Source organism: Adiantum capillus-veneris, chromosome 19 (assembly GCF_014529385.1).
Source record: "Adiantum capillus-veneris isolate H3 chromosome 19, ASM1452938v2, whole genome shotgun sequence".
In the NCBI taxonomy this organism is placed as follows: domain Eukaryota; kingdom Viridiplantae; phylum Streptophyta; class Polypodiopsida; order Polypodiales; family Pteridaceae; genus Adiantum; species Adiantum capillus-veneris.
In genome coordinates, this window is record NC_140949.1 from 116,291,136 (window position 1) to 116,315,749 (window position 24,614).

Here is a 24,614-nt window from a genome sequence, read left to right on the forward strand (position 1 = left end):
GCGTAACGGGCAAAATTAGGCATTTGGGGGAAAAAAAGTGGGCTTTTGGGGGCAGATTTGGAATTGTTCGGGGAACATATTTGGTGCAGTTTGAGGGCAGGTTAGGGGGCAGATTTGGGGTTGTTTAGGAGTTTATCTGGGACTAAGCTAAATGGAGGTAATTCAAGCCTTACTTTAGGTGGACCGTTCCGGCCCTGTTCCCGTTTCGGCCCCCCCTCTTCCTCCCCGTTCCCATCCCGTTTCGGACCCTCCCATTCCCGTTCCCCGTTCCCGTTCCGGGTAACTATGCAAGTTTGCAGAGCGTGGGGCAAAGTACGAGATCAAGGAGCCCTCATCGATGGAGGAGTGAGGGCCAACTTCATCTCGATTGAATTGTTGGCTTGACTTGGAATAACGCCGGAGGAAATGGGACCACCGACTGAGGCAGTTCTAGTGGCATTAGTACGGGATGTTTCCATTACACCTGTCATAGGCAAACTTCGGTTGCATTGTCAGGGCTATCTAGGGTACGAGGACTTTTACATCATGCCTTTGGAGGGGTGTGACATCCTTTTGGGAATCCCCTGGTTTCATAAGAACAATGTGGTGGTTGACTACAATGCGAGAAAAGAAATTTTGAAGAATGAAAAGGGTAGAGATATAGTTCTTGATGCAAAATTAAAGGGCACTTGTATCCATTTCCAAATCAGTAAAATCGAGTCTGTTTGTTTACTTGATCTACTTACATGAGTTAGATGGGAAGAAATTGTCAAATTTGTCCGACCTTGAGAGAAACGACAAGACTTTTTGCAAGCTCAAGCTCATTGCTTCTCCGAAGGCTTACCAGGAGAGTTACCTGCTCAACGTCCTGAAGAGCACACCATTGACTTGATTCCCGAGAGTACGCCACCGAATTGGCCACCTTACACAGTTAGCATAGCCCAAAGCAAGGAAATTATGAACCAAGTGAAAGAGCTTCTGCAAAAGGGTCTAATTTAACCCAATACAACACCTTACTGTTCGGGAGTGTTGTTAGTTTTAAAGAAAGATGGATCTTTGAAAATGTGCATTGACTACAGGGCTCTCAATAAAATCACCATGAAGAGTTGGTTTCCAATACCCAGGATCGATGATATATTGGACATGCTATACGGTTCTACATGTTTCAATAGAATCGACCTGAAAAGTGGCTATCATCAGATTAGGATCGTTGTAACAAACTGTTGACATGTCGAACCCTAACCCTAAAATCAGAAACCCTAATTCTCTCCAAAACCCTAATTCTACTGAAAGCTTAATCCTAAAATTAGAAACCTTAATTCTGCCCAAAACCCTAATTCTGCTGAAATCCTAACCCTAAAATCAAAAACCCTAATTCTGCCCGAAACCCTAATTCTGCCCGTAACCCTAATTCTGCTGAAACCTAACCCTAAAATCAGAAACCCTAATTCTGCCCAAAACCCTAACCCTAAAATCAAAAACCCTAACCCTAATCTTGATTTGCTGACGTGGCGGACTGACACATGGCCTGTTGTACGGACACAGTGCGATTTACGAAAAGCTGGCAGCTTTTGGCATTGCTTTTTGGACCAGGAGCTTTTGAGTTTTGAAGGCTTTTCATTGTAATTGCTTTTTAGGCCAAGGGCCTTTAAATGAGGTTAGGGCTCATTCTCTGGCATGCTTCTTGGAGAAGGTGCAGAGTCTGGAGTACCGGCTTGTACTGTGTTGATGCAATATAAAGAAATACTGAAAGGGGCGCCAAGGTTTGGGGCCAATACTCTTTGGGGTGGAATTCTGCCACTCCGTGTCGCGTGTCGTCTCTCTCCTTCAGTTCGACTGTTAGTGAAGTGCTAAAAGTTTGTACAGTCTGTTCTTTTCTATTGGCACGTGGTGCCCGCCTTGTGACAGTGGTATCAGAGCATTAGGCGTGTGCTTTTCTGAAAGCATACCGGTCCTACAAAGAGCAGACAGAGCTATTGAAAATTGATTTGAGGTATCTTCGCCCTGTAACCCGGACTTATCAGCCACTCCCACCCTTCTTTCATCGCGCATCGGGCGCGCTCCCGTCTTCACCGCTCATGTCTTACAGGGCATAAGCCATAAAGATCACCTACAAGAGAAGGATCCAGATTTGTTTCGAGTCACTGTTTTTCTTAGAAGCAGTGCCATGCAGATGTTGATGTCTACAGCTACCAAGCCGCACACTTCCAAGTACTTGGCAAGCTTTTAAGAAATTTTTTTTTGCCCGATGGTTTCTTACATCTTCCTTCGGAGTGCAACTTCTGGCGTAGTGGGGTATCTGAAATGCTTGCCATGGAAACCCTAGCAGATTATATCTTGAAATTTCTCGACATCTCACAGTAGATGTCTCTTCACAAGCAGATGACCTTGGAGGTTTAGTGTGATTGCTATCTTGGGACTACCATCGCCGCCAAAGCAACTCTGTTTGTCCAAGAGCTGACGGACCATGCTGTGCTCGACTATAACCTCATGGAAGGAACCTAACCCTAATTTTTGATGCAGGTTTCAAGATGGAAAGTCAGTCAACTTTTCGAGCTCGATTGATGTCGAGATTGCTTTTTAAGTTTGAGTTCTGTTCGATCTTGTTTGGTGATCCTGTTTGGAATTTGTTTGAAATGGATGGTATCTGTTTTGAACCTGTTTTGGTGCCGATTTGAATTGTTTGACTCTGGTTTCAATGATTGGTGATTTTACTCCCGGGTGGAGAAGTGAGAAATACTGTTTTGGTATTGTTTGAAGCTCGAAACGACGTAGGCCGATGCCTGGGGAGCGTTTCGTTGTATGCTTGAAAACCTCCGAACGATGCAGGCAGATGCCTGGGGAGCGTTTGGTTGTATGCTTGTAAGATAATTGTTGTTGTGACTCCCGGCCCGGACCTGGATGGTTATGCGGGAGGAGTATTAAGAAGTCTGAGTAGTGGTTACTCTCAGCACCTCCAAACGACGCAATCTGCGGTCTGGGGGGCGTTTAGTTGTAAAAGGCCTCTATATCTCCCGGGCCGGACCTTTTTAGGTTATGCGGGAGGAGTGATGAGGGAGTCGTTGAATATCTCCCCCCCGGACCTTGTTAGGTTATGCGGGAGGAGTGTTCATCGGTGGCTTTATGTTTCTATGTCTTGTAACATGCATATGTAAGCATTTGTGTTGCATTGTGATGTGCCAACCACTGAATATTCCTAATTGGATGAGATTGCGTGGGCATGTAATTTTAGTGCATCAAGACACCCGTGGAAGATCAGTACGGTTTGGGTGTGATGGCTAATTTTACTACACCGGAATATCAAGAGTTCCGATCTGGACGAAAGAGAGAAGCTAACTCCTTGATCAAAACAGCCGAAAGGAGAAGCTAACTCCTTGATCAAAAGAGCAGAAAGAAGAAGCTAACTCCTTAATAAAAAGAGCAAACTGATTGTCCCTCGGAATGTCTCTCGGAATGACGCTCGGAAATTTTTGAGCTAACTTGAGTTGTTTTGCAGATATGCTGTAATCGCGGGCGATTACTCTCTTTCAAGAAGGGGAGATGTAACGAACTGCTGACGTGTGAAACCCTAACCTAAAATCAAAAACCCTAATTCTGCCCAAAACCCTAATCCTGTTGAAACCCTAACCCTAAAATCAAAAACCCTAATTTTGCCCGAAACCCTAACCCTAAAATCAAAAACCCTAACCCTGATTTGCTGACGTGGCGGGCTGACACGTGGCTTGCTGTACGGACACCAGCGCGATTTACGAAAAGCTGGCAGCTTTTGGCATTGCTTTTTGGACCAGGAGCTTTTGAGTTTTGAAGGCTTTTCACTGTAATTGCTTTTTAGGCCAAGGGCCTTTAAATATGAGGTTAGGGCTCATTCTCTGGCATGCTTCCTGGAGAAGGTGCAGAGTCTGGAGTACCGGCTTGTACCGTGTTGATGCAATATAAAGAAATACCGAAAGGGGCGCCAAGGTTTGGGGCCAATACTCTCTGGGGTGGAATTCCGCCACTCCATGTCGCGTGTCGTCTCTCTTTCAGTTCAACTGTTATTGAAGTGCTAAAAGTGTGTTCAGTCTGTTCTTTTCTATTGGCATGTGGTGCCCGCCTTGTGACAATCGCTCCTAGAGATGTATACAAGACCGCATTCAGGATGTCCTTTGGGTTGTACGAGTATTTGCTGATGCCTTTCAGTCTCACAAATGCTCCTACAACATTCAATAGGATGATGGATAGGATTTTTCAAGAGTATAGGTCATTTGTGGGCACCTTTTTGATGACATCATCGTGTTCTCCAAGAATGAAGCAGAGCATCGACACCATTTGTTATAGGTTTTTCAAGCACTATGGCGGTGGTTAATGGGAAGAAGAGCGAATTTTTCTTACTAGAGATCCACTTCTTGGGACACAATGTCTCTGCGGTGGGTGTCAAAATGGATCTGGCCAAGGTTTAGACCATTCGAGATTGGCCAGATTTGAAGAATGTTCACGAAGTTCAAAGCTTTTTGGGTTTGTGTTCTTACTATCAGGCGGTGCACTTGAAAATTTATCGAGATTGCTTCCTCCTTTACATGTTTTGACGCAAGAAGGGTTTCCTTTCAAATGGGGATCATCTGAGATTGCAACTTTCAAGACTCTCAAAGTGAAGTTGACAACTGGTCCAATGTTGGTCTTCAAAAACCATTTGAGGTTTATTGTGATGCCCGTGGTCGCAGTCTGGGAGCGGTCTTAATGCAGGAGGGCCATGCTATAGCTTACGAGAGCAGAATGTTTTCACGACCAGAATGGGTTGCATAGATTTATGAGAAAGAGCTTTTGACTGTCATCCATGCTCTTACTCAGTGGCAACAGTTTTTATTCGAAGCTGATTTCACAGTGTTCACTAATCATGAGAGTTTGCTATATTTCTTGTATGAGAAACAGCTTTCAGACAAGCAAATGCGGTGGGCAAACATTCAGTCACAATTTCATTTTCAGATTGTTCATATTCAGGGACAGAAAAATGTAATGGCAGATGCATTGTCTCGTAAGCCACTCAGTTTGTCTATTTCGGCGATTTATCACCACAGCTTTGAGGATATGGTAGACTAGTATACATAGATGACCGATTACAGAGTGGGGAAGTGGTTGCAAGCTATTTCCTCAAGGAAGGCTATTTGATGCGGAAAAATTGGTTGTGTGTTACACAAGCGTTGCGAAATAAGCTTTTGACAGTCCACCTTTTTCGAGCAATCACGGTATAGAAGCCACCTTGAAAGGTGTGGAACGATTCTTCTATTGGCCGAGGCTCAAAAAGGATGTGGACGATTTTGTTCCCAATTGTTAACTATGCCAGAAGGTCAAGTTTGACAGGCACCAGGTCTTCTGCAACCTTTATCTATACCTAGCCGACCATGGGAAAGTATAGCAATGGATTTCATTTTTGATCTTCCCAAGCTCAGATGGGGCCTAAGGGACACAAGGGGATTAAAAATAAAGCAGGCCCCAAAAATTGCACAAAAAGGCTGATGACATGGTAGTTGACAGATGCTCGCGAATCGTGCTGCTAACGATGCAGGCCGTACAGATTTTCCCAAATCACGCTGGTAGCTTCTAGCGCTAGGGTTTGGGCCAAGATGCTTTTAGACTAAAAGATTTTCATGTACACTGCTTTTGGGAAGGCCAAGGGTCATAAATTAATTGCTAGGGCCTCAGTCTCAGGCAGATGAGCCTAGGAGCGTTTTTGAGAAGAGGACCCCTTGGACATTGTACTTTGTGAGGCATTAATAATAAAGAAAAACCGAAAGGGGCGCCAGTCTTTGGGGCAAGTCTCTCTGGCCACGGAACTTCGCCATGCCGTCTTTTAGTTTTCTCACGTGTGTTGTGGTAGATCCTCGGCTTGGAGTGTCCAAGTCTATTGCAACACCTCCACTCCACTCTGAGATTATTTGACTCAACTCCGAAAAGATCGTCTAATTCACTAGAGAAGACTTGTAATGCCACATACATATACAAGGCAATTGTGGAGAAGAGAGCATTGAGGGAGAAGAGAGAGGATATGAGAGAGAGAGAGAGAGGAGAAGAAGAAGAAAAAGAGAGTTTTAAATCGTAGGAAACTATCCCAAGAGACCTTAAAGATCTAGCCGATGAGTGGAGTCCTTTTCAGCCGGGATCATACCCACATCACATGACACTATATACCTCCCCTGTGGTTCATTTTACACTCATTATACAGACCGCCTTGACGCTAACATAGCCTACACTTTTCTATCTCGCTTTTGTACTTCCTTTGGGTGATAGGCCATTGAGCATCTGCAGAGGTCTCTTTTGTACACATAATAGAGCCCCCTTTTCTGGCCAGAAAAGATAAAGAGAGAGAGAGAAATGAAAGAAATGCTATATTAACACCTTCTAAAGGCCAAAATGACCTATGAGACCAAAGAGTTACATCATGGTGAATCTGATACAAGGTCTGGATAAAAAGAAAGAAACTAACTAACAGAAACACTACTAGAGCTATAAAGGATGGGTATCAAGAGTGTGAGGGATACATATACAAAAGGTGGGCGTGTATCTCAGAGAACAGATACAAATTGGTGGATATGTGTGTATCAAAATTCGGAGATGGCTCGCATCGGACGGTGGATGATTGTGTCAATGTCCTCCATGGTGAGAGTCTGCACAAGGCATCTCCCATGTCTTGCCAATATAGACCTAATCCAATGTTGCAATCTTCTTCAACGATAGGAGCATCCCCTCATCCTGGGCCTCGTGGGTCTCCTGAGCTTTGTTGGTTGATTACTCAAGATACCTCTGCTAGTGATATGCCCTGCATCCCTCCTCTCTGGTTGCTCTCGTCTCTGCTCAATGTGTGGATGGAAGAACACTGTGATTTGTCCTTGGGCTCTCTCTCTCTCTCTCTCTCTCTCTCTCTCTCTCTTTCTCTCTCTCTGTGTGCGTGAGCTCGCTGTTGCCCTGCCTTGCACGCGTTGCTCCCCTCCTACTCGCCTTGCCCTGCATCCCGCTCTGCTCGCTGCTGCCCTGACCTGTTAAGGTCTCAAAGACAAAGATAATGTGGACGAAGAGGTAAAAGAACTCATGGCTTTGATGGGGATTCATGAGCCGATGCACTCAAGAGCTTGGAGAGTGGGCAACAAGAAAAATGGGAGCAAGGGGGAAACCTCGAAAGAAAGAGCACTCATCCTTCGTTATCCCTCCATGAAAGGGAAGAAGGATTTTTTGACCGCTTCGCTGTGAGTCTACTCCGATCTTGGGAGCAACTGCGGCGAGGCCTCGAGCAGCGTCAGCCTACTTGCACGGAGGAGCGCCTGAGACAGCCCCTTGTTTGGAACCCCATGGTTAGCACTCAGAGAGGCCACTTGGTTGGTAGTCGGTCTCAAGTTTCGTGGGGTCCCATGGCAGAGGTCCAGCGCGCTCTCTAGGTGACTGGTTACAGTTTTTAGGCTTGTCAGAGGAGCTTCAGGGCATTCAGGGCATGAGAGGGGTGCAGAGCATGTGTTAGGACATCTCAGAGGTAGTACCAACTGAGTGGCTCACACCTCTGGGGTCAGTAGCGCCCAGATAGATGGGAGCCTTCACGCGGCTGGTGGTTCTCATCTTAGTTCGGGCTTGCTCAGAGACTATACCCTCCCTGTTTTTTGAGCTACAGGGTGAGGGACGCTTACACCGAGTTGCAGTAGAGGCCTCGCAGGTGGAAGAGTGCTATTTTCAGAGGATCCGAGTGGTGGGCATCTGTGTCATAGATCTCGACCCAACAGCTCTTGAGACGGGCCACTGGAGACTGTGGGCTTGGTAGAGTTGTCCACTCTGGCACGAGTACAATGGGATCCTAGAGAGTGGCTTTGGAGGGACCATTTCTCCTCTGCAGACCATCCAGGTGTCCCTTTCTTTCTTTACACTGTTCGATTGGGACGTCACATACTGGCAGCGCAGAGAGAGGCTTGTCCTGCTACAACACCTCATTGGCAGGAGGAGGGTCTCACAGTTGAGTTCTTGACAGCTTTTTGGGAGTGGTTGTGGGACTCCATGTCACAAACGGGTGACGTGGTGTGACAATACACATCCACACACACACCCCGATGGGAACCCTAAATGTTGACGTGGCTGAAATTCCCGAAAACTGCACAGAAATGTTGACGTGCCAGCTTCCGCGATTTGCGACGTTTTCCATGCTGACATGTGGTAGAACTGTACGGACATCAGATTTTTGCGTGGGTTGCTTTTGGGACGCTGGCTGCTTTATTGTATGCTATATAGCAATGTGAGAGAGAAAGGTTTTAAAAGCTTTGCTTTTCTTGCCAAGATGGCTTGTGAGAGAAAAACCTCTTCTGCTTTATTTATGAAGAGCTTTTGATTTACAGCTTTTGGGCTCTCCTTTTAGCAACCCATGTAATCTTTAAATAAGTGGGCTGGCCTTTCATAACTCAGAGCATCTGGACGCAGAGTCTTGAGTGTGAGTGCCTGCCCGTACTCTTGTACTTTGAACACAGACTAATACAAAAAGAAATACCGAAAGGGGCGCCAGTCTTTGGGTCCAATATCTCTAGGCATGGAACTCCACTGGCCAATGTCGAATCAATTGTGAATTGTGAACTGTTTGAAGTGATTATTTGTGGTGTCGTGGTGGATTCTTGACTTGGAGTGTCCAAGTCTGTTACAGTGGTATCAGAGAACGACCGATTTCTCTTCTACGGGAAATCCGATCCCTAATTTATTTTTTCCGCGACACCTATGGCTTCTGGCAAAGATCAGTCGACTCCTTCTGCATCCGGAGATGCGGGAAGGGATCACAATGAAGATTCAGGCAAGGAGTACGGCCCGCCTCAGCCTACTCAGGCGGAGCGTCAGGAGATGGAGCGTCATCAGTTGATCGGCGATGCAACAAAGATGATGCTTAATTTTGCCAAGGACCCGAAATTGGCAAAATATATGAGCCAGACTTCTTTCGAGGAGGTGCACACATAGTGGCAAAAGACCACACAACCATCCCGAAAACCCGCTCTCAAGAAACCTCTTACTTCCAAGAGGTATGCAAAGAAAGAATTAGAAGAGGTGGTTGATGCACGAATTGCTCAGTTTTTTGACGCGCAGAACAAAGTTAAAAAGCACGACAAAAAGCAGAAGAAAAGCACTAACTTCCCAAGTTATTTGGGTCGTCAGTCTACTTTTCAAAAGGCAAAGAAACAGAAGAAGCGTGTTCGATTTGGAGGAGTACCCAATTCTTCTTCTTCTTCTTCTTCTTTTGACAGTTCTTCTAGCTCATCTGACTCGAGCGAAGAAGACAGAAAGGGCAAAAAGCAAAGCAAAAGCAATGCTTCGGAAAGGGCAAGGAAAAGGCAAAGAAGTCTAAATCTTGCCCCGTGGTTGACAGTTCTACAGAGGACTCGTCAAGTTTGGACTCTGATGACAGCAGCTTTTATGCAAAGAAGAATAATTTTTACAAAGCCAACCAGTATGACTTTCTGGAAGACAAGCAAGAAAGTCCGAGAGTTTAAGGAAGGTGGACAGTCAATTAAATTTGACACGTTTTCTGGTTATAGTGATGCTTCCAAGGCTTTGTCTTTTGTACAGCAATTTGACATCGCTTTGCGGGAGGGCGTTACTCAGAGCACTCTAAGATTCAGAGAGCTGCCTCTTACTGTAAGGGGAATACTCGAACTTGGTGGTCCATGCTTCTATTAAACAAGAGAGTAAATGGCTAAAATTCAAGAGACTTTTTATTTCTTCTTGGTTGACTCGAGAGTATGAACGCGATATACGAACTGCTTGGAACCATCTTCGGATGACCAAGAAGGATACAGTGGACGCTTATTGCGAGAGATTTCAGAGCTCTTTTCTACCCGCCTCTTCATTCAAGAAGATCTCGTTCAAGGAACAAATTGAGCGGTTTACCTTGGGTCTTCCTACAGAGATCGGAGATCACTGCTTGGAACAGAAGTCAGCTTCCATTTAGGAGTTGATGAGTCATGCGAAACGGGGTTTTGCCATTCATTTTGGCAGTTTGACCTACCCCACAGATGAGATCATGACGCAAAGAGCCGGACAAACTTCGACAAATGAAAGTAGAAAGAGGAAGAGCAACCCAGAAAAGAAAGATGCATGACCCAAGCTTACTCCTCATGAGAGAGCCCGCTACATCAAGGAAGGGAAGTGCTTTGGATGCGGGGAAATTGGACATATCTCCGCGAAGTGCCCTAAAAAGGCACAGAAAGAACAAGACGACAAGGACGACGAGAGGCCCGAGAGTTCAAGAGCAGCTGAGAAACATGGAAGAAAAGGCAAGATGAAAACAAGACTGGTTCTAGATTGCGTGGGTACTGATCCCAGCACGTTGGACGAGAGTACAGAACTTTGCCGAGCTTGGGACAAAGTGAAAGACCAAGAAGCCCTGATCTTCTTTGATGGAGAAGCCAAGGCCAACTTCATTTCACCGGAATTGGCGGCGCGGCTCGAGATCACTCTCGATCGGATGGCACCACTTGCGGAGGTAGTTCTAGCGGCACCCGGCAGGGACGTAGCCATTACATCTGTCATTGGAAAACTTCGACTGCATTGTCAGGGGTATTTGGGGCATGAGGACTTCTATATAATGCCTTTGGAAGGTTGTCGTGTTCTCTTGGGAATTCCCTGGTACCACAAGAACAACGCCGTGGTCAACTATCGGGCGAGGAAAGCGACATTGACCACAGAGAAGGGCAGAACCATTGTACTTGACATTAAACTTAAGGGCGAGTTTGTCCCTACTGTATCGGCTTCGACCATTTCAAAGTTAATGAAATCCAGTTTGTTTGTTTACTCGATCTTTATGAAAGAGTTGAGTGATGAGGATAGTACAAATATATCTGAACTTGATAAAGAAAGCCAGGATTTTCTCCACTCTCATGCTGATTGCTTCTCAAAGGGCCTGCCAAGCGAGTTACTATCCGCTCGTCCTGAAGATCATACCATCGATTTGATTCCTGGAAGCACGCCACCGAACTAGCCACCTTACCGTGTGAGTGGAGCCCAGAACGAAGAGATTATGAATCAAGTGAAAGACCTCTTGGAAAAGGGTCTTGTCCAGCCTAGTACTTCACCCTATTGCTCTCCAGTGTTATTGGTTTTGAAGAAAGACGGATCTTGGAGAATGTGCATCGATTATAGAGCTCCCAACAAAATCACCATCAAGAATAGATTTCCGATTCCTAGGATCGATGATATACTCGACAGATTACAGGGATCCTCGTGTTTTAGCAGGATTGGTTTGAAGAGTGGATATCATTAGATCTGAATCGCGCCGGGAGACGTCTACAAGCCAGCCTTTTGGACGATTTTTGGGTTATTTGAGTTTTTGGTGATGCCTTTTGGCCTAACCAATGCTCCTGTGACATTTAACCGGATGATGGACAAGATTTTTCGAGAGTACAGGCTATCTGTTGGCACTTTCTTTGACGACATCATTGTTTTCTCCAAGGATGAGGCAGAACATAGAGATCATCTGCTTCAAGTCTTTCAGGCATTGCGAGATCACAAGTTAGTGATTAATATGAAGAAAAGTGAATTTTTTCTACCAGAGATACATTTTTTGGGACACATTGGGTCATCAACAGGAGTGCAGATGGATCCGGCCAAGATAGAGACTATCCGTGATTGGCCCGATTTGAAGAATGTTCATGAAGTTAGAAGCTTCTTGGGATTGTGTTCGTACTACATATGGTTCATTCAAAAGTTTGCAGAGGTTGCTTCCCCTTTGCATATCTTGACACAAAAAGGAGTCCCTTTCTCGTGGGGACCCACAGAGGTGACTGCCTTTCAGACATTGAAAGAAAAATTGACTACGTGACTAGTTTTGACTTTGCCGGACTTGCATTAGTCATTTGAAGTATATTGTGATGCTTGTGGTCGTAGTCTGGGTGCGGTCTACGGATTTTGCAGACGTTTTCACACGGATACAGCATGGGGAGACAGTAGCAGGATATTCCATTCGGGATGGCTACTTGGTGAGGAAAACCATGTTGTGCGTTACACAGCCGTTGAGGGAAAAGGTTATGAGTGAATGCCACTGTCCGCCTTTTACGAGTCACCGCGGCATTGCTACCACCATGAAAGGGGTAGAGAGATACTTCTTTTTGCCGAGACTCAAGAAGGATGTGGACGAGTTTTTGCGCAGGTGCTTGGTATGCCAGAAGGTCAAGTTTGACAGGCATAAAGCACAAGGATTGTTACAGCCCTGACCCATATCCACCCGCCCCTGGGAAAGTATTGCAATGGATTTCATTTTTGATCTCCCGAGAACACAGAGTGGTCACGATGGTATCTGGACTGTTATTGACAGATTTAGCAAGTAGGCTTATTTTATTCGAGTAAAGAAAACAGTCAAGCCGGATCACTTAGCGAGACTGTTTGTGGCCCAGATTTTCAGATTACATGGCATGCCTGAGACGATTGTCTCTGACAGGGATCCCAGATTCACGAGTTTGTTTTGAAAGGCAATTTGGGAGAACGTTGGCACGCGGTTGTAGTTCTCGTCTTCTTTCCACCCGCATACTGACGGGCAATCTGAGATTGCCAATTCAGTGGTTTTAGATTTATTGAAGTCTTATATCTCGGATCAGAAGACTCAATGGGAAAAGTAATTACCTTTGGTGGAATTTGCCTATAACAACACGACACACTCTTCGACCGGAAAGACGCTATTTGAGATTATTGAAGGTGCTGCAAAGGTTCCACCCTTCCTAAGCACGAAAGATAAGATTTTTGAAGCTGATGAGTACACGCGCGACTTAGACACAGCTTTTGCCAAGGTTCGCGAGGCTTTGCACAAATCTTAGGAAAGACAGAAAAAGGCAGCGGATCTCCATCGTCGTGATTTGAAATTGAAGGAGGATGATTGGGTGCTCTTACGTTTTGAGAAGGCACGCCTGAGAAAGAAGAAGGGAAAGGAGAGGCTTTTTCCAAAGCGTAGTATGAGATACTACGGACCTTTCCAGATCTCCGAAAAGATCAATGATGTCTGCTTTCGATTGAAACTGCCTGACACTTGGAGGATTCACAATGCATTTCATGTAAGTCTCTTGAAACCTTTCAAAGGTGATGTGCCCGAAGATGGGGAGCCTGATGAGCAACCTGAAGTGAAAGAAAACGAGGAGATCCTTGTTCCTAAACAGATTTTGGCACATAAGGACACAAGGAATAAGGGTAAAGTAAGAAGGGGGTTCTTGGTTAAATTCAAGAACTACCTTGCATTGGATGCGAAGTGGATGGAGGAGGAGGACATAGCAGATACTCCTCAGATTGTGAACCTTTAGCTTGAAGCTTTTGGTTTAGCATAGTCTACTTCAAATGGAACCCCGAATTCAGCTTGGGCGGAGATATGGTGCAGTGGGTTGCACAAGAGGGGAGTTACTCCGCTCCTTTGTCAACATATGCCTTGATTTTTTTTTTAGAATACTAGAGTAACTGATGTCTCTTTGAGCTTCAGGAATACCGAGAGATGACAGTATTCTGCTGTACGACTTTATGAAATGGAATTCTGGAAAATATGAAACTGATTTGTTCTTGACTTGTTTTTAAGTGCAGGAACTGATAGACGAAATGATTGCAACATTTTGGTCTAAATGATCTCGAATAGACATGGTTGCAATAGGTGTTAGTCACTCGGGCATCTATGAGGTCCTGAGTGGATCTAGATGCGATTGCTAACTGCATTGCGGATAAATCATGGTCTAAGATCCGAATGAATGTGATTTGTCATGTGATGTGACTGTCGATTGGTACATGTGCTAGATGTGTGTTCCTAGTGTGTAGGTACTAACAGTTAGTGTCTGCTAAGACAGTTTATGGCTTCTGTCTGTTTTGTAGGCGTAATCGAGGGCGATTACAATGCTTTCAAGAGAGGGGTATGTCACAAACGGGTGACGTGGCGTGCCAGTACACATCCACACACCCCCCCGATGGGAACCCTAAATGCTGACGTGGCTGAAATTCCCGAAAACTGCGCAGAAATGCTGATGTGGCAGCTTCTGCAATTTGCGGCGCATTCCACGCTGACACGTGGCAGAACTGTATGGACAACAGATTTCTGCGTGGGCTGCTTTTGGGACGCTGGCTGCTTTATTGTACGCTTTATAGCAATGTGAGAGAGAGAGAGAGCTTTTATTTTTAAAAGCTTTGCTTTTATTGCCAAGATGGCTTGTGAGAGAAAAACCTCTTCTGCTTTATTTATGAAGAGCTTTTGATTTACAGCTTTTGGGCTCTGCTTTTAGCAACCCATGTAATCTTTAAACAAGTGGGTTGGCCTCTCATAACTCAGAGCATCTGGACGCAGAGTCTGATTGTGAGCCCCTGTCCGCACTCTTGTACTTTGAACACAGAGTAATACAAAAAGAAATACCGAAAGGGGCACCAGTCTTTGGGGCCAATATCTCTAGGCACGGAACTCCGCCAGGCCAGTGTCGAATCAATTGTGAACTGTGAACTGTTTGAAGTGATTATTTGTGGTGTTGTGGTGGATTCTTGACTTGGAGTGTCCAAGTCTATTACACTCCAGACAGCCGAGACGAGTGACTTTGTTCCAGTGGCTAGTTGCACACAGAGCTACAACAGTTGGAAGCTGGCTTGTACACAGTGGTCTGTCGGCCGCATGTGCAGCTTGTGACCACCCTGTGGAGAGTCATCGTCACTGTCTTTGGGACTGTCCTTTGGCACAGTAGGTGTGGCTTCGTGTCCTTTGGTTGATGCCAACTCTTTCCACAGCTCGGCAGTACACTTAGGGGACAGCTACTTGGTCCACTCTCACGGGCCCCGGCACTACAGTTTGAGCTATCTTCCACCAGCAAGATGATAGTGATGCAGGGGGGTCGGCCTACACTCAGCCTGCTACAGAGCTTACTCCACAGGAGTGGTGCAGTGAGAGAGAGGAGTGTTGGGAGCTCATCAGTGGCCTGATACTCTGGTTCATCTGGCGGGCCCGGTGCTTCCGCATCTCTGAGGCTCGCCCTGTACCACCAACAGAGATTGTTCGGGATCTTTGGCTAGAGTTGATCCATACTCTCAGAGGACAGTTCGAGAGACTCAAGGGCAGTTCCCGACCGCATGCGGGAGCGTAGAGAGGCTTTCCTTCGACTATGGCGTCCTGGGCCTTTCTTCACCATGGTCCAAGGTGTGCTCAGATGGCACTACTGTCCACTTGTGTGGCTTTTCCCTCCTCCCATCTCTTGATTTAGCCTCACTGTATATATGTTGTTTTTTCATTGGGAGAGTCTCCCCATCATGATTGTTGTAGCCCTCTCTTGTAGAGGTGGTTGTAGTCCTATGGGCAGTTTCATTAACTAATAGAAGGATCTTTTAAAAAAAAAGGCTTACTGTAAAAAATCTTAAAAGGAGCTTTCCCCGTAGAGGAATGTACGGTATTGTTATATGCGTACTTGACAAGAGGCAAATACTTTTCCTAGTCAGACTGTTTGTCCGACACATAAGATTCGACATATCCAACACTGTGTAATTGGCAATCTCACTCTACCTGTCCGTTTGGGGATCATATGCAGACTAAAAATTTTCTTACCAAGATTATCAAACAAGGCACACCAAAGGTTTCTTATCATGCGAGGATCTCAATCATTCATAATAGACTTGGGCATCCCATGATGCTTGAAAGTCTGTGCTAGAAAACCCTAGCCAGATGATCTGCTTCGATCCTTTTCTTGACTAGAATCAAATGAGCTTGCTTACTAAATTTGTCCACAATGGTCTAGATTGCATCATTTCGAGTCTGAGTCTTATCCATCATAAAATCCATGGCAATACTCTCCCAAGGTTGATCAGGCACGGGCAAAGGTTGGAGTAACCCAGGCATCTTATGCCAATCGTACTTACTTTTTGGCAACTAAGCATTCCCTAACATACTGATCGATGTTTGCTTATAGGCTTGGCCAAAAGAAATACTGTTCCAATGCTAAGGTCGTAGGGAGAATACCTAGGTGACTTACATATGGTGAAGCATGTGCTTAATTCATAATTTTCTTCCTCTATGGTGCCGCAATGTAAATTTCTTTGGGAAAAAACGGTCCTATATGTGCTCACACGCATCATTACCATATCATGCTATCATTAGGTATCTAAAAAAATGCCTTTGGATTGCTTCGTACAATGTAGTGTGTTGGAATCTATATACCTGTTAAAGTAAACCAAAAGCGGGCAAAAGTTCTAGGAGGGCAAATCACTTCAAAAGATCTTTCACCCGGGCATGGGACATCGAGGCCCCCATCTGAAACGTGCACGACATCAGTTTTCTTGAAGGAAATGTGAGTCTATCAACACAATGCTTTTATAGAAGTCTAGATAATTGTTTATTTTGAAAGCAAAAACATTACTTACAATTCAGAACAGTAAAAATTAAAAGGATGCATTTCAATTTTTAGAATTCACAGCATAGCATTGCTCCTGGCGTTGTATGTGTATTGCCACTGTATGGCATAATAGCAATGAGGGAATATGTTTATACCATATAGCAGAGATGACTGTTTTTAAAAAGACTTCTTTTTTCTCTGGGTATTTGTAGGGGATTTGGTGAACCATGTCATTGGAAGACAAAAGCAACATATAGCACTGTCTTGCAAAGCTGCTGCACTCTCTCTCCTCTTCCACAAGAAAGCTCATTGAAACTTCAAAAGGCTGAGCTAAAAGGTGTGGGAGTATTAGGTCTTGAATTCGAGAGGCCATACATGATTTCATGTGGCAACTACATGGTGCGAGAGGCTGTTTTAGATGAAGAATACTGGGTAATGCGTCACAACACCCCCCCCCCCCCCGCACCCATCCACCCCACATAGCAAAGAAACCTTCCACTCACCCTCTACACACATGTTTGAGATTCTGTAAAATGGTCCAAGGGTACTTTCCCTTTATGTTACCTGGATAGGTGGACGCACTTCACTCCACCACTGATGACCCCCCTTCCCCCCTCTTTCACAAAAATCTACATACGTCTCTTTCTCTCTCTCATGCACACGCATGCATCATGCTTACGCACATGCGTGTGTGCACACACACATGACCAACCCAAAAATAGAAAGCGGATGGCCAAATACTTTGAAACTCTTGAGTGCATTTGCCTGAGTAAATAGATAGATGGGTGTACAGGTAGGTGGGTGTGGAGCTGCATGAATGCATGTAGGCACTTACACCGAAACCCAGAGGCACAATTGGCATAGTTAAACACAAGGCACCATGAGCAGGTATGAGGTGTATGTGCTTACAGGAGAGCACTGAATATAAGGACCTTCACATACAAATTTGGACCATAGTGCTGGTTGTGTTGTTTGATAGGCTGCAGCATGGTTGCGTGCAGAAATCTACACTGAAGGACAACCATATTTTCGGTGAGCATGTTACACTTTCTAATCCCCAATTAGCATTTATGCATCTCTGAAGTTTTAATGTAGTGATTACAGGGCTCTCTGCAACAGGTATATCGAGAGCTATCAAAAGAGGTTTGCAGAGCAGGTACGGCTTTTGCTGGATTTCTGCAGTGTCATGATTATTTTGCTGTTCTGTATTTTGTGTACATGAGACAAAGGCTCAAGAAAATTATCTCTATACAGGAGTTTACTGCTTTAAAAAGGAGGTGTTTGGGGAAACAGGGTCAATGTTTGAAGTGCATTTGTCTACTCGCGGTAAGGGTAGACTTTATGTGTTCTAATGTATTATTTTTTCAGCATTATGTGGTCGTCTTACCTTAATTCTGCAGGTTGCTCCAGAGGGACTTCGGAATGAGATTGGAATGATCTCCCAACTCACGTTGCGGGATCGGGTAATTGGTACTCTTGATGTGAGTATACGTCAGCTTGTGCGAGGAGAGAATTTCCCTAAGGTGACATTTGAGAGCTTGGGCCTCTTATAACATGCAAGTTGTGATAATTTTGTTTGGGTTTGTGGGTTGAGGAATGCTCATTTACTTTACAGCAGGAGGTGGTAACTGCTAGTCTCTTCACAGTTATGGAGCCGGAGCGCAGGTGTGGCTACATCGCAAATGTTTGTGTGGCAAGGTCAGCTCGCCGTCAAGGAGTTGCTTCTAATCTTTTGGAGGTTGCCATAAAGGCAGCAAAGAGCTGGAGTAAGGATTTCATCCAAGTTTAGATGACCTTGATTTTCAACTATGTAAATTAGCTTCTACAGTAATCAAACAATTTGAAAACATACTTATTATCACAAAGAGTTTAAAAGATAGTTTTTTGACCGAATTTTCCTCATCTCTAAGTGTGTGTTTTCACTTTATCCTGAATATCTTTTAATGAGAGTCTAAAAGGTAATTTTCAAAACATACGGTTATGTGATATGCTTGGAATGCAAAGGCATTATGTTGTCATAAAAATTACTGAGCCCACAATGATTCTTGGTCTTCTGTACCTTGTGTGCCATGAAGTAGTTTCCATGTATTCTGCTTTCAATATTGCACACGGGTAAAACTGGCGACCACGATCAACCACGGATTGGCGGTATTTACGGAGGCGGTGTTCATGGCGCTTACCACTGAGGCACGGCGGATATCATGTTTCAGTGGACAAGGTCTCATGGGCTGCCTCCTCCTCGCCAAGGTATAAACGCGAGCTGCGGCAATCTCTCATAATCCGAGATGCCACTCTGGCGGAACTGGAAGAACCATGGGGGAAAGGGCATTTCAAGAGGAAACGATAGAAGTCACAAACAGATCTGCCCAAGTGGACTCCACAGAATTTGTTCGTCTAGCGGAGGTGCGCCGAGGGTTCGAATCCACTCCGGAATTCCTGCAAACAGACCCCCCTTCTCTGGACCAAAATTATGATCCAGATGGTGCGGGTTTGTCGGTATCACTCCTTCCGGCGTTAGTCGGATTAAGTCTTGGCGGCAGGTAATACCTCTTCCGAGCTCATTGCCCTCCGTGCGCACGCCATCGCCTTCGCTGCCCCCCCCCCCCCCCCCCCCCCCCCCCCCCCCCCCGCGTGCACCCTACACGCTGCTCTCAGCTCTCTCCCGCCCCAGCTCGCCCCCCTGCAGCCCACTAGCCCTGCCAGCACGTGCCCCTCCCGCCAGCCCTCGTAATCTGCTAGCACCCGCCCCGCCCCGAAATCCCCCCCGCGCGCCCTACGCGCTGCTCTCAGCTCTCTCCCGCCCCAGCTCTCCCCCCTGCAGCCTGCTAGCCCTGCCAGCACGTGCCCCTCCCGCCAGCCCTTGTAATCTGCTAGCACCCGCCCCGCCCCGCCCCAAAATCCCCCCCCCCCCCCTTTCTTTTCTTCGTCCCTGTCCTGCCTCCTCATCCTCTACCCCTTGTTTGCTCAAGACAGGGGTGCCGCCTCTTGACCTCGACTTGACATCCTCTCATTCGCTCTTCCTCGGTCGTCATCGTAGCAGCAGACACAGATGGAGGATTCTGCTCTGCCACATAGGGACTCGATGGAAGCCCCCTCGCCCGACCCTGCGAAACCCACTATTCGACTTGCTCTCTCACCGACAGAGCAAGCGATCTTAGAGGCAGAGGTAAGGTGGTGCGCCTTCAGGCCACTTCTGTTATTTGCAAGATCTCAGCACCCATCCTAGCAGAGGAGAGGTGCGTAATCTCCTCCAGGCCCACCGTTTAGCAGAGGTGGGCAAGATCCTCAACATTCAGCTTCTCGGATGTGGCTACTACCAGATAGAGTTTTAGACTCCCAAGATGGCGTCCAAAGTCATTGCGATGAGCCCCCTGGCCATCTGAGCAGTTCGAGCTCATTTTTGACAGTGGTGCCATGGTTTCGACCTAGCTAGCGACGTTCTTGTCGAGGAGGCATACCTTCCCATCTCAGTTTGCTTCCTTGGCAATTCTTCCAGAATCTTCTCCAAGCTTCTAGAAACTTCTTGATCCTTCTAGTTCTTCTAGAACCTTCTAGATCCTTCTGCAACTTTCTAGAGTTTTTCAGAACCTTCTAGGTTCTTCCATAATCTTCTCCAAGCTTCTAGAAACTTATAGAATTTGCTTTATACTTTTAGAACCTTCTAGAATCTTCTAGATCCTTCTAGATTCTTCCAGAGCCTTCTAGCAATGATGTAGGCGATGATGCAGGCAGCGACTGTCTCTCAAGCATCCATGACAGACGAGCTGAGAGAGATGGGGAGAGAGAGAGTCTCTTGAATCCGAGCCCTTGGTGTGCTGACGACCAGGCAGCAAGAGGTCGCATCAGAAACGTAGCAGGAGGTCGTAGCAGAAATGCAACAGTCATAGTGAAGACGTAGCAAAGTCGTAGTAGCAGGTCGAAGGTTGTAATAGAGTCAGGCTGGGCAAGGGGGCATAGCTTGTGTGTTAACGCCCCCCACAGGGCCGCCCTCGCCCAAGGGGGACACGCAGAAACGAAGCTAGGCTAGGGCAGAAACGCTGCCGGGCTGAGAGAGAGAGAGAGAGAGAGAGAGAGAGAGAGAGAGAGAGAGAGAGAGAGAGAGAGAGAGAGAGAGAGAGAGAGAGATGAAATGAAATGATATATTAACGTCTTCAAAAGGCCAAAATGACCTATGAGACCATCAGATACAAAGTGGTGAATCTAATATAATGTCTGAAGTACAGGTACAAAAAGTACTGAATGTAAAAATGAAGTGTGAAATGTGAAAATGTAGAATAGGCCCTCAATGACACTCTGGGTGTCGTACTAGAATGCCTCTGATCCTCTGCTGGAGTCTCCGTCGATGGAGTGTGCTCCTATGTCTCGGTCGTGGTCGTCTCTGTCACGTGACACATCCAACCCTATGTGTCCGTGGACAAGCTACACCATAGCAGGGTTCCCGTCAGTCCAGTCAGTTTAGATTAGAAGTGATCCGGCACTTTTGTGAGTCTATTTGTAGACCGTGCATGCCCAGCCACTCAGTGTAGATGCATATCCTCTGGTTGCACACTGCATAAGCATAAGCATTTCCATCAATTCCATCAGAGTCAGTTTGGGGATTTTTCAAGTGACTTTATCCTATTTTTAACATTTTTCACTTATTTATTAAGTGACTTTTGTTGGGTACTCAGTAGGGCAAATTGGGTAAGTTAATATATAAGCAAACCCAAGTTAGCACAATTGGGCAGATGAGCAAGGAGCACAGCAGGCTTCCCCAAGCAACATGTGTTCCCTCCCTCTCTCAGCAAGACCCTCCCCAAGCCCCTTGGCGAGGCCACTCCACCACCAACCAGCGTTTTCCTCATCGCTAGCCCTCTCCCTCCCTTGGCGCTTTCCCAGATTCAGCCCATTGCCAGCCAAGTACCTTCTTGCCTGGCGTTTTTACCCTTTATTGGCAGCAGCATCAACCTTTTACTAACGCTAGCCATCCTTGCAGATCCTCAGCGATTTCAGCCTCAAAAACGCACTTCAGCCCTGCAGCAGAACCAGTATTTATACTTCAGTTTCAGCCCTTGAAAAACGCAGCAAAGCTTCAGCGTTTTCAGCCTGCAACAGCCATTTAAAAACGCAGCCTGACCCCTTGACTTCAGCATTTTTATTCAGCCTAGAACCTTCGACAAAAACAGGGATTTTCAGCCACATGAATCAGCCCCAAGATCACCTAGATTCTCAGCCATTAAGTCTTGTGGACAGCAGATAGAAGAGGACCCAAAATCAGCCCTAAAGTCATCATCGTCGTCATCGACATAGCCCATTTGCATCAGTCCATGCGTCATCATTGTACACCTTTGTGCAATCACGCCGACGAGAGTGGGGCCTTCGGAGGAGGGTTTTACAACCTCTCCGGTGTTGTATCTCTTTTCTCTCCTTCTCTCAGTCTCATTCACTTGCACGCACAATATCCACTCACTTTGTTCGTGATCGTAGCACTCTCCATAAAGACGGAAGTCTCTCTCCTTCCTTTAAGAACTAAAAGGAACCTTGAGAAAATAAAGATCACTAATCTTGAGAAAATACAACATTCATTCCGCTGCACCTTACATTGGTATCAGAGCTTTGGAAGTGTTCTACATTACTCGAGGAAAGAACCACAAGAACCACAAGAATTTTTTTGCTTGTTGTGGTCGCACGAACCCAAGTTCGCTTGGGTGTGTCGATTCCTAATCGTGTTTTGTTGAAGCGTGACAGGAATCCCAAGAAAGAAGGGCTTGTCCAGCCTCCCCTCGTGTCTCTTTTCACTCATTGAGAGCGGACCGTGCACTTAGCGGCTGGCAAATCGACGTGAGGTGGGAAAATGCAACCTTGGTGTGAGCGCAAGGCCGCCAAGGGGTGCGCCCGCAGAAAAGGGTAGAACTCGGGTGAAAAGATCTTTCTCCAACACGATTTGCAAGCATAAGGAAACCTCGAGAACCTCAAGAACCTCAAGACCCTCAAGAACCAAGTTCCTCGTCAACTTAAGAACCAAAGATCCTAGTGCATGGTCGTCACCCGAAGCGGAATGGATACTTCGCATACAGGTGATGAGCATTAGAGAGGCGACGAAGGATTCTCCCCATCAGGAGATTTTTCCAACCCTCCCCCTCCCCCTTCGCCATCTACGCCACGGGTTGTTCTAATTCCTATGGAGATGATGGTCAAGTCAATGATGGACATGATGCTGGCACAACAAGAAGCAACTCGCGTCACTTTGGAAGCGAATCGTGTTGCGTTGGCACAAGAAGAAACCAATAGCCTTGCTTTCGAATGCGAGCGCGATGAACGAAATGAACGCAAAGCAGAAAGGTGTCACATGACACATCCAACCCTATGTGTCCGTGGACAAGCTACACCATAGCAGAGTTCCCATCAGTCCAGTCAGTTTAGATTAGAAGTGATCTGGCACTTTTGTGAGTCTATTCGTAGACCGTGCATGCCCAGCCACTCAGTGTAGATGCATATCCTCTGGTTGCACACTGCATAAGCATAAGCATTTCCATCAGATTCCATCAGAGTTAGTTTGGGGATTTTTCAAGTGACTTTATCCTATTTTTTCCTATTTTTAACATTTTTCACTTACTTATTAAGTGACTTTTGTTGGGTATTCAGTAGGGCAAATTGGGTAAGTTAATATATAAGCAAACCCAAGTTAGCACAATTGGGCAGATGAGCAAGGAGCACAGCAGGCTTTCGCAAGCAACAGGTGTTCCCTCCCTCTCTCAGCAAGACCCTCCCCAAGCCCCTTGGCGAGGCCACTCCACCACCAGCCAGCGTTTTCCTCATCGCTAGCCCTCTCCCTCCCTTGGCGCTTTCCGAGATTCAGCCATCGCCATCCAAGTACCTTCTTGCCTGGCGTTTTTACCCTTTACTGGCAGCAGCATCAACCTTTTACTAACGCTAGCCATCCTTGCAGATCCTCAGCGATTTCAGCCTCAAAAACGCACTTCAGCCCTGCAGCAGAACCAGCGTTTATACTTCAGTTTCAGCCCTTGAAAAACGCAGAAAAGCTTCAGCGTTTTCAGCCTGCAACAGCCATTTAAAAACGCAGCCTGACCCCTTGACTTCAGCGTTTTTATTCAGCCTAGAACCATCGACAAAAACAGGGATTTTCAGTCACATGAATTAGCCCCAAGATCACCTAGATTCTTAGCCATTAAGCCCTTGTGGACAGCAGATAGAAGAGGACCCAAAATCAGCCCTAAAGTCATCATCGTCGTCATCGACATAGCCCATTTGCATCAGTCCATGCATCATCATTGTATACCTTTGTGCAATCAAAGTTAGACCACTCTCGCCGACGAGAGTGGGGCCTTCGGAGGAGGGTTTTACAACCTCTCGGGTGTCGTATCTCTTTTCTCTCCTTCTCGCAGTCTCATTCATTTGCACGCACAATATCCACTCACTTTGTTCGTGATCATAGCACTCTCCATAAAGACGGAAGGATCTCTCCTTCCCTAAGAACTAAAAGGAACCTTGAGCAAATAAAGATCAGTAATCTTGAGAAAATACAACATTCATTCCGCTGCACCTTACAGTCTCGATCTCCCGAGCTCAATCGCCCTGTCAATGAGGGTGCCTGTGGTATGAATGTGGGTACAACTCTGTGCAGGTGGTTGGTCTCCTGGCTCCCTCGATCCAAAGAAGTCTGTGATCTGTCTCTGTGACTGTCGTACTCCATGTCTCCTCAGCAGACTATCTCTATGTCGGTGTAGCTCAAGTAGATATAAGCCAAGGCATCTCTGATCCTGATACCTCATGACTCTATCTAGGGGTCCAAAACCCTCCCTGAATAAGCAATGGAAGCGCCCTCGTATCTCATAATACACAGTGCAATGGCTTTTGTAGTGTAGTTCTGTCTCTGGCTCTCTATCGCATAGTTGGCATATCCTAGACTCCGGTGGTATCCCTTTGAATCTACCTGTCTCAATCTCCAGTTGGTGTGACCAATAGCACATCGCAGACCATGAGACAAATGAGTGTCCATGTAGCTCGGACGAATCACAAACCCATGTCCCGAAAGTTGGAGAAGATGCTCTTTGTAGAAAGCCATCTTCGTGCCCAATTCCTGTATCGGCTCTACCCATGTCCTCCTGGTGTCCAACTGTATAAGATCTTGACAAATGAGTCTAATGATATCTCCGTTTGTGTGACTAGCAGGGAGGGTGCATCCAGGGAATACTGAAAAGGAGGCAATCTATCCATGCTGAAACCATGCCTCTGAAACCATGAGGTCATCTGTGCATACCAACATGATGCGTCTCCCTGCATTGCTAACTGTCTAGAGGACTCAAGAGCCAATCTAGTATATGT

At 46.1% G+C, this 24,614-nt stretch overlaps 1 protein-coding gene across 7 annotated transcripts in view; it reads left to right on the forward strand.

The window, feature by feature from the left end:
• LOC147434713 (GCN5-related N-acetyltransferase 6, chloroplastic-like) overlaps positions 1–24,614 on the forward strand; it is an 83,981-nt gene that overhangs the window by 54,675 nt on the left and 4,692 nt on the right. Inside the window, exons 2-8 of one of the 7 annotated variants that reach the window (XM_086491165.1) lie at positions 16,096–16,244; positions 16,502–16,721; positions 17,269–17,321; positions 17,385–17,445; positions 17,544–17,615; positions 17,690–17,812; positions 17,905–18,055. In XM_086491165.1, the coding sequence (XP_086347291.1) occupies positions 16,243–16,244; positions 16,502–16,721; positions 17,269–17,321; positions 17,385–17,445; positions 17,544–17,615; positions 17,690–17,812; positions 17,905–18,055 (682 nt within the window). In that variant the 5' untranslated portion in view covers positions 16,096–16,242. The remainder of the gene's footprint in view (positions 1–16,095; positions 16,245–16,501; positions 16,722–17,268; positions 17,322–17,384; positions 17,446–17,543; positions 17,616–17,689; positions 17,813–17,904; positions 18,056–24,614) is intronic. The other 6 variants (XM_086491159.1, XM_086491162.1, XM_086491158.1 and 3 more) reach the window with 6 other exon arrangements.